The sequence below is a fragment of the Phaethon lepturus genome, unplaced genomic scaffold, assembly GCF_000687285.1.
Source record: "Phaethon lepturus isolate BGI_N335 unplaced genomic scaffold, ASM68728v1 scaffold37796, whole genome shotgun sequence".
Lineage (NCBI taxonomy): Eukaryota > Metazoa > Chordata > Aves > Phaethontiformes > Phaethontidae > Phaethon > Phaethon lepturus.
The window spans coordinates 32928-43009 of NW_010546236.1; the positions used below are offsets into that span (position 1 = coordinate 32928).

Genomic DNA, 10082 nt, shown 5'->3' on the forward strand with positions numbered 1-10082 from the left:
ATCTCCGTGTGCTCCGCTAAGCCGCGCTCTCAACCAAAGGGAACCAGGCTCTGTGTGGTAATGTACATCCTGTCTCCTTCCCCACTCCATGTGTGCACACAAGCTGCATATTTTGCTTTAGAAATGGCAAATTTGGGTCACAAGTTCAGCAGTTAAAATGACGATTTTACCACATCCTGCTTGCACAGGAAGCTTATTTTTTAAAAAGCTGGTAAGTTGAGTCCTCTAGATTTGTCAAAACAAAAAGCAAAGCAAGCTATTTAAAGCTCCAGAGAGGTTTGGGTTCTCACATGATCAGTTTGCCACTTTGTCTCACAGTGCATATGTTTAATTAAAAGTGAAAGCCTTGCAGCCTGCTCCTGTGCTACCCGGACTGACCAGCTTCCTATAATTACCAGGCTGTGATGATGATATGAAAAAAATATTTTCCCCGTTATGTTAGAGTTGTGGGTTTTTTCTTGGTTAGCTGGGTTTTTTCTGAGGAGAGATTATTTCTTCATTAATCGGGGGAAAAAAAATTATACAGTACCATTTGGTCCAATGAATAGGTGATAACTGTTTCTCACTGTGAACATCCAAACGCATTTTAAAAATTGGGCCAAATATTTACGTAGTAACTGCAAGACTTTCGCTTGTGCAGTGGTACTTAAGGGAAAGGAGTCAATCAATCTGATAAGCAATGTGGATGCTCAATAGCAAGGAGCGAGAGCTGTGGACTGTTACTGTGTTAGATGAAAAGAAAGGAGAGACCTTGCTCGTAATGTAACAAGAGACCTAAAATGTGCTGTGCAAGTCATGAGCAAGGTGCAAAGTATGTAACAAATGCTATTTTGTTTAAATGTGAGGTACTACAAAATAATGTTAGTGCTGCGTTTCATGTGTTCAAACTGAAGCAGTCATTTTTACAGAATTGGGATTTTGTACAGTGTAATCAATTGTTGCTGTTCATGTTATTAATACATATCGTCTGCAGCACTTTGCCTTTCAGATATTTCAGTTGCACAGAGCAGGCCTTGGTGCTTGTACTGTGAAGTGCCAAAGATATGTAAATATTATGGGGCCTGAAGCGAGAAGGCTTCTGCTTTGATGCTAAAGTAACACATCATTTCAGTACATATCCTTTGAGAAAACAGTGTTGAGTGGAATGATGAACAATATGTGACAGGCAAAAAAAAATAATGGAAACTGGAACCTTCTGAGGATCTGTATGTCATGGTGTGATTGTTATTAAATGGTAAAATAACCTGCTCACCAGTCAACCATATTGATTTTGTCTTTGTTCTCTTGCAGGAATGTTTACCCTTGCAGAAGTTGCATCACTCAATGACATCCAGCCAACTTATCGTATCTTGAAACCATGGTGGGATGTATTTATGGATTATCTAGCTGTTGTGATGTTGATGGTTGCCATTTTTGCTGGAACTATGCAGCTGACCAAAGACCAGGTGGTCTGCTTGCCAGTTTTGCAGTCTACTGTAAATTCAAAAGCACAACCCGGTACATCAGGGAAGGCTGAGTTTACCACTGTTGAAACAACCACTGGTCAAGGAGAAGAAGCATCAGCGAGAACGGTTTCCTTCGGAAGTGCCCCTACTGTAACACCCGACGTACCTCTGAGCAGAGCTACCTCTTCTCAGTATCAACCCACTGAATCAGGCCAGGAGCTGAAGAAGGAGCAGAAAGATTCTTCAGGCCGTAAAACAAATTTGGATTTTCAGCAATACGTATTTATTAACCAGATGTGCTATCATTTGGCTCTTCCTTGGTATTCAAAGTATTTTCCCTATCTTGTTCTGATCCATACTATCATTTTAATAGTCAGTAGCAATTTTTGGTTCAAGTATCCCAAGACTTGTTCAAAAATTGAGCATTTTGTGTCTATATTAGGGAAGTGCTTTGAGTCCCCTTGGACGACAAAAGCGTTGTCTGAAACGGCATGTGAGGACTCTGAGGAGAACAAACAGAGGCTAACTGGTGCCCAGTCCCTGCCCAAGTATGTTTCCACTAGCAGTGATGAAGGAAGCCCAAGTGCCAGCACTCCCATGATAACGAAGTCTGGCTTCAAATTTTCAGCTGACAAGCCGATGATCGAGGTTCCCAGTGTCACTATTTTAGATAAGAAAGACGGTGAGCAAGCCAAAGCGCTGTTTGAGAAAGTCCGTAAGTTCCGGGCTCACGTGGAGGACAGTGATCTGATTTACAAGCTCTACGTTGGCCAGACTGTCATCAAGACTGTCAAGTTCATATTTATTCTCTGCTATACTGCAAACTTTGTTAACACCATTAGTTTTGAACACATCTGCAACCCAAAAGTGGAACACCTGATTGGCTACACGCAGTTTGAATGTACACACAACATGGCCTACATGTTGAAGAAGCTGCTTATCAGCTATATTTCCCTCATTTGTGTCTATGGTTTTATCTGCCTCTACACACTTTTCTGGCTGTTCCGAATACCTTTAAAAGAATATTCCTTTGAAAAGGTCAGAGAAGAGAGTAGCTTCAGTGATATCCCTGATGTCAAAAATGATTTTGCATTTCTCTTGCATATGGTAGATCAGTATGACCAACTGTATTCTAAGCGATTTGGTGTCTTTTTGTCAGAGGTAAGTGAGAACAAACTACGGGAAATTAGTTTAAACCATGAGTGGACTTTTGAAAAGCTGCGGCAACATGTCTCCCGCAATGCCCAGGACAAGCAAGAGCTGCATCTCTTCATGCTGTCAGGGGTCCCCGATGCAGTGTTTGATCTGACGGATCTGGATGTGTTGAAACTGGAGCTGATTCCTGAAGCGAAAATCCCAGCGAAAATTTCCCAGATGACAAATCTTCAGGAGCTTCATCTGTGCCACTGCCCTGCAAAGGTCGAGCAGACTGCCTTCAGCTTCCTCCGGGACCACTTGAGATGCCTTCATGTGAAATTCACAGATGTTGCAGAAATTCCTGCGTGGGTGTATTTGCTCAAAAACCTCCGTGAATTGTACTTGATAGGCAACTTGAACTCTGAAAACAATAAAATGATAGGGCTTGAATCTCTCAGAGAGTTGAGACACCTTAAAATTCTCCATGTGAAGAGCAATTTGACCAAAATTCCCCCCAATATCACAGATGTGGCACCACATCTGACAAAACTAGTCATTCATAATGACGGCACTAAGCTTGTGGTACTCAATAGCCTTAAGAAAATGACTAATGTTGCAGAGTTGGAACTGCAGAACTGTGAACTGGAGAGAATTCCCCATGCTATCTTCAGCCTCTCTAACTTACAGGAACTGGATTTAAAGTCAAATAGCATACGCACAATTGAAGAAATCATCAGTTTCCAGCACTTAAAAAGATTGACTTGTTTAAAGCTGTGGCACAATAAAATAGTCAACATTCCTTCCTCCATTACCCACATAAAGAATTTGGAGTCTCTTTATCTCTCCAATAACAAACTCGAATCCTTACCAGCCGCAGTGTTCAGTTTACAGAAACTTAGGTGTTTAGATGTAAGCTACAACTCAATCGCATTGATTCCAGTGGAAATAGGTTTGCTTCAAAATCTACAGCATTTTCACATCACAGGAAACAAGGTCGACATTTTGCCAAAACAGTTGTTTAAATGTGTTAAATTGAGGACTTTGAGTCTGGGACAAAACTGTATTACCTCAATCCCAGATAAAGTTAGTCAACTGTTGCAGCTGACTCATCTGGAACTGAAGGGAAACTGCTTGGACCGTCTGCCAGCCACGCTGGGGCAGTGTCAGCTTCTCAGGAAAAGCGGGCTCGTGGTGGAAGATCACCTCTTTGATGCTTTGCCCTCAGAAGTTAAAGAGGTGTTGAATCAAGACACAAGCATTCCCTTTGCTAACGGGATTTAGGCTGAGGTGGAATGCTCCAGTAGCTGACTTCCAAATGGCAAATGCTGAAAAGTATGGCAATTGTGAGACCATGCGTTTTAGAAAGCGGAATTCCTTGGAAGGCGGGACTACTAGCAGGATTAGAAGAGGTGTAACCGAGTGTTCAATGTTTGCAGTGTTTTAAAAGATTATTTCCAAAATTGTTGAGAGGATAAAGAACCTTAATAATCTCAATTCTTTTTTCCTTAAATTGTTTGTAACTTGGATGCTGCCGCTTTTGAATGTTTACAAATTTGCTTGCCTGCTTAAAGTAAATGATTAAATTGATGACCTTTTCTTACTATGCAAGTTATTCTTTAAGGTCTGGATTTACTTTAGTGCATTATGGAGGGAAAAACAAGGATAGATGTTGCATACAGTATGGTTCTAACAGCACTTGAAACACATGTTGATGTGTTATTAGTGTTTAGCCATCCTCAGCGAATGAAACCAGTTAGGCTGTGCTTTGAACTGCACCAGAACCACCATTGTCCTGCATTAAGGTATATGGTTTGCATCAGGCCAAGTGTGTTTGCCTTCATTCTTCATCCTCAAGGCCTCATATTGTTGGGTGAGATTTCTTCTGTGGTCCAGTGTGCTACTCCTTCACCCCGGCAAAGACTGGTCACATTCCCACAGCTGGTCTCCCCGCTCCAGCTTCCGTCATGCTCCTGTGTCCCATGCAGCAGTGCGTGGTAAAAGGGAGAATGCTGCCACTTGGCTTTCAAGTTGGGGATAGTTTTGATGTTTGACTGTTTTGCAGGGTGACTTCGAAAGCCGTTAAACACCAAGTGACTTTACTGCTTGTGTTTTGCTCCTCTTCTGAGTTTTTGTCTGGGGAAACTCAAGGCATTTTATGAGTTGGTGATTGTTTTGTTTCACAGCCCTTGCTTAGGAACTGGGGTGTCTCCTGTGTTTTCTAGATTAACAACAGAGACATAAGAGTTACCATTTACCCAAATGTGATTTAGCTTTAGCGTTTAGCTGTTGTGGTGTGTTTTCCACACCTGGACTGTAACCATAGGACTACCCTTCTCCCCCACCCAGCCCAAGTAATTTGATGTTTTTGAACACTTACACACTGTTAGAAAACCCTAACTGTGTGCCAGATAAGTAATCAAATAAAGAAAAAAGCAGACAGCAGCAAGCGTGGGATTTTTTTGGGTTGATTTTTTGGTGGTGTTTTTTTAACATTGGCAGAACCATTAAAGAAATATAATCCATTAAATCTGCAAAATCATCAGTTGTAAATCTTGGCCATTTACATTCCATGTGTACAGAAAAGAAGTACTATGCTGGGAGATGATTACATGATTACTCATGGCTTAAACACAATTCCCTATTGTAGTGCGGTCAGGACTGAACTAGTCTGTAGTTCAAGGGACTGTTCTTCTCACACAGAAATCCTCATGCACAGCGATTTCTACTGTAACTTCACCAGAGCTGCCCTGACTTACACCACTATTAATGAGGGGATAGTTTAGGCCTAGGGGCATTGAGCAGTCAGGAACATTTAAAGTACTGCTCTTACGAATCTTGCACACTTTATTGTTAATCATTTACTGTTAGTCATGCTGGGAGGACTGTTCTCAGCTGTAGGTAGCAGTCTCTGAATACATACCTGCACCGTATGTTTATGTATATCAGAAGACCAGTGTATGAATAGTGGTTTTCCCACTTCGTTTGGGGATACAGTCTGTTTTCCACTTGCCAGCAAGTAGTAAACTTGGGATGTTGGCAGTTCTGCAACAACCAAGTCGCAGGTTTGGCGGAATGCTTGCAGTTACTGCTCTGTCCTCCACTGGGAAATTCAGTGCTAATCCTCAGAATTTTTTTTAAGTAGAATTTAAGGCTGCAGTGGATTTCTTTTTTCAAGAAACTCTTTCATGTGTTTATTTTTTGCACATAGATCACTTTAAAATTGCTGGACTATTGACTCTTTAGAAAAACTGTGGAATATACTATTGGTGTATGCTTTGTATTTGCTGTTGAGTGTCATTTCAGCTTCCAAGAAATTGTGTGTAGAAGGGAGGAAGAGTTGGAGGATGACAAAGTAATTAAAATATTTAGAAAAATAGTTTTCTTTTTCACCTTTTTTTCTTAATAGCAGAGTCGCACGGAATGCGGCTGTGGATTTATCCAGCTTTTAAAAGCCTTTTTTGGTGTTTCCGATTCTCCTTCTGTCCCTACTGATGTTCAAAAAATCAACCCTTGTCTGCTTCTTATGAGTACGGTATTCATAATTTAGACCACTGTTTTGACTAGTTATTAGCAAATTGTACTTCTTTAGACAACTTCCTCCAAAATAAGTACATGTTAAAGTTTATTTCAGGCTTGTGATGCTTGCTCAGCATAAACTCCGTTCTTGTTTTTAGAAGAACTTTCTCAGAGTGGGGAGGAACTGCCCGTCATCCCCACGTTGCCTCCCCCCAGTCCTTCCTCCTCTTTGTGACTGTTTATAATGTTCCTATTTCCTGCGTGTCAACTGACACAGTCTTGCTTTAAAGTCTTGGAAGTTCATCTCTTTTCCGTGTAAGGCATGTGAAATATATTTTGCATTTCTATTTGATTTAATAAATAAGATGTTTATATCTTCCTCTAATCTATTTTTTTTAATGGGGGAAAAGTGTGTTTGCTTAGTAAAATATCTGATTTCAAGTATCTTGTGCTGAACTTGTTCTGTGGTGCCTATAATCTAAGAAGGAATAGGTATGAGTTGCTGCTCCTTGCAAATCCTGTAGGTATGGTTTCTAACTAGAATACAGGGCTTCAGGGTAGGTTTTTTTCTTTTTTTAATTTACATAATCTAAATGACCTACCACTGTTTTTATTTGGCTAATGGAGTTTTGCAGAATATATGTATGGCCCCGGAAGAAGAACTACTGTGTTCATTCAAATGAGAGGAATTAGGAAATTGCCCATTCTGTTTACTCCTGCCACTGTAACGCATTTCTGTGAAAATCCTTTAGTTTTCCAATAAATTGTCCTTTTGGAAGATGCTTCCTGTGATGCAAACAGAGCCATGGCTGTCCTGAGCAGGCATCGGGCCTCTTGGTGTAAGGGAGGATGCTGACACTCGTGAAAGGCTTTCTGCTACTAAATAAATGGCTTTGCTGTCCTGAGCTGCCCACTCCAGTAGCAAAAGGGGAAGCCCAGACACCGTAAGTTGTGTCTGCTTATGGGGATCCACTTTGTCTACTGTATTTTTAATAAAAATCTTAGAGAAACAGCTGTTCTGTATATTGTTTCCATGGATGTGCACAGGAATTAGTGGCATATGGTTATGTAAAAGTAATGGGCTAGACTGTGATTCCGTTACTTAAAGTCAAGTCAAAGAAATCAGGTGTTCCTGTAACTGTGGTGTTGACAATCATGCTGACTTTGTGCAGGAGCAGATTTTGTCTTTCAGACTTCTCCGTTCTCAAGACAAAGAGCTGTGCAGGAACCTGACAGTCCCGACTGTAACTCTTCTGCAGCTCGTTGTGAACATGAAAAATGAGGCTTCTGTCGGATCTGTGGGATGTGAACCCATGGGGGTGCTAAAGATGAGAACAAAAGACTCGAGTTTGCTGACACATCGCAGTGTTGATGGCAGAGCCATAGGGCACAGTGAGCTGAGGGTAGCTTATCTGGGCTGCTGTCACCCAGTGTGATGGCATTATTGCCTGTGCAGCAACTGGCCTTGAAGATAACATGGAGGACGACACTGCTCTTCAGTCCGAAGCGAGGAAGAAGGCTAAACCCATGACTTGAGACCCACTTTTGGTTTTGGCACAACCTTCTCCTCCCCTGGGGAAAAGGACATTAAAAAGATTTAAATTTCCTGTCTATAAGCTGGGGATTCTTTAATGAAGGTAAAATGCGTGATTGACTGTGAAAAACACGAATGCCTTAGAAATGAGGTCATGTAGAAAGATTCGAGCGGCACAGGCAGTCTCGTCATTAGCTGCATGGCAGAGCCCTATCAATGCGTTTCTAATGTGTGATCCCAGAACAATGTGATGCAGGCAGCAAACCACCATGGGCAGGACTAGACGAGATCTCAAGAGGTCTTTAATCCTGCCACCCTGCCTCTTGCAGAAATAAGGTTCCCTAAGTCTCCTGCCAGATGTTTGGCAAGATGTAGGAATGGGTTAGATGGTGATGGAGATTCCGGCCTCTAGGCAAGCTGTTTCCTTAATCATCTTCCCTGTTGAAGAAACACAGCTAGAACCTTCACCAGACAGCAACTGCTGATGCTCCGTTTAGGCCAAACCAAATGATTAGGCATGTATTAATGCATTTGCTTGCGGAAGTACAGACTGAGACAGACTTCTGTGTGGATGCGTTGCATCCCAAGCAGCTTGGGAGGACTGAAGTCTGGGATTCCTTTGAAAAGAGCTCTGAGGGATGGCTAGCATCAGTGTGGTTACAGATGTAGTGCAAAAAGTTGCATTCTCCAATGATGCAAGGCCATCTGCAGCCACGGTGCCATGCGTCTATGGCTGGTCTGCCTCATCGTAGGCTGCTGCCTGACATCCTTGCCCTTGCAAAGCTGAGCGAAACCTGGGTGCTCTGCCTGTTCAGAAAGATGTTTTGTGAAGGCATTTAAGTAAAATGTTTCTCGAGCAAGTTTGCTGTAGGAGCATGCAAGGTGATCCTTATGATTACCAGAATTTAAAGAATTGAGACAAATTCTCTAGTGTTCTTAACCTTTGCATTAACCCCTTGCCTCCCACCATGAATTGATAAAATCGCTGCATGCACTACTGATTAGCGTAGAAGGTTCCCTGAACCATTGGCAATTTTAGCACTACAGAAGAGTTCCCAGTGCAGGCTACCCGCTTGTGCTTGTACAGTGTGTTCAGCACTTAAACCGAAGGCGTCAAACATTGATGTTGCAAAACCCTGTGGGCTTATGCTTGTGACCAGTTTCCCAGGACAGCAAATCATTCCCCATGCTGCTAAAGGGAGGGAAAGCTGTGTTACTGAGTACAGTTATTTCTGTAGCAAAGATGAGGCTTTAGAACTAAGCTCAGAAACAGATTTTCCAAGCTGATTACAAACATACACCCATTCCACGATAAAAGTCATGAGAGATGTCGTTTCTGGCAGAGAGATGCTGAAAATAGTTGCTGTAACTCAGCCAGGCATGGGTGCAGAAGTGGCAGCTCTTTAACACTGCACATCAACACAATACAGCTCAAGTGAGGATCTTTAAAACCACACGCACTGGAGTTTGGCCAGGCTGCATCTCTCTCCCTTCCCTGAAGAGAACATCCCCTAAGCCCTTTTGCAATTACTACAGCCAGGACCTTTGTTCTGTCTTGCCTCCAACAGCACGTTGCCCCTTGATGCTGGAGGTAACGTAGGGTTATTGGTTTAATAATGACTGTTTGGGAAGAATGCCATCTTCTAAATTAACACCACAGTCGCCTGCAGGAAGTCTTCCAGCACAGAGCAGGTCTGTTCCCATAAAATGAACATGTTGTGCCCATAAACAACAAAATCTTGAGTTGGGATTGGGTTGCATAGACCATTAGGAATAAATGCATGAACACGTTGCTGCTCTGCTAACCAGTTCTGGGTAGTTTTGGTGCTGCAGGTGGTTTGTAAAAGTGGGTTTTAAGACCTTTTCTCTAACGCCATCCTGCAGCGTCTCTGGAGCCAACCTTGCTGGCCTGGGGCAGGCTGGCTTGCGGCAGAGGGTGCTGCTGGAGCTGCGCCAGCAGAGCTGGGGTGGGAGAGGGTCTGGGTGCCGCGGCTGCTGCCAGCACCCCGCAGAGGCTCCCCTCTGCTGGGGCGGCTGCATTTATCTTGCTCCTTTTGAGGCGTGATCTATGGGAGATGCCACACGAGATTCTGTCCTTAGCTACAAGATAAAGGGAATGCTGGTGAATGTGGCCAGTTGGCAAGTGACCGGTCTGAAAGATGGGGATCATGATAATAGGAGAAAATGCAGAATAAGGCGGGGGAGAAAGGGAATAAGAAAGAATAAATAGTCCTGAGAGGAGGTACAGCCCCCCCTCCCCCCCAGCTTGAAATTTCAGAAGTTTTAGAAAGATGGTGTAAAATCTGGAGTGCAAGGTACAGCTGCTCCTGCCTAGAGCCAAGCTCAAACCCTCAGGGCACCCTCGGACTCCCTCTGTTTGGGTTTTTTTTCCTTCCTTCTGTCCCCTCCATGTCTCCGACAGAGGCTCAGCGTGCCTGTGCGGCTGCTGC

At 43.0% G+C, this 10082-nt stretch overlaps 1 protein-coding gene across 5 annotated transcripts; it reads left to right on the forward strand.

Annotated features, from left to right (window-relative positions):
• Positions 1–1292: 1292 nt before the first annotated feature.
• LRRC8D (leucine rich repeat containing 8 family, member D) lies at positions 1293–4176 on the forward strand. 5 transcript variants are annotated; one of them, XM_010289232.1, is made up of 2 exons: positions 1293–1556; positions 1680–4176. In XM_010289232.1, the coding sequence occupies exons 1-2, from the start codon at positions 1293–1295 to the stop codon at positions 3861–3863; spliced, it is 2448 nt and encodes an 815-aa protein (XP_010287534.1). In that variant the 3' UTR covers positions 3864–4176. The 5 variants fall into 5 exon arrangements, with proteins under 5 accessions (XP_010287534.1, XP_010287535.1, XP_010287532.1 ...); XM_010289233.1 differs by having other exon boundaries at positions 1293–1542; positions 1684–4176; XM_010289230.1 differs by having other exon boundaries at positions 1293–1516; positions 1619–4176.
• The last annotated feature ends 5906 nt before the right edge of the window (positions 4177–10082 follow it).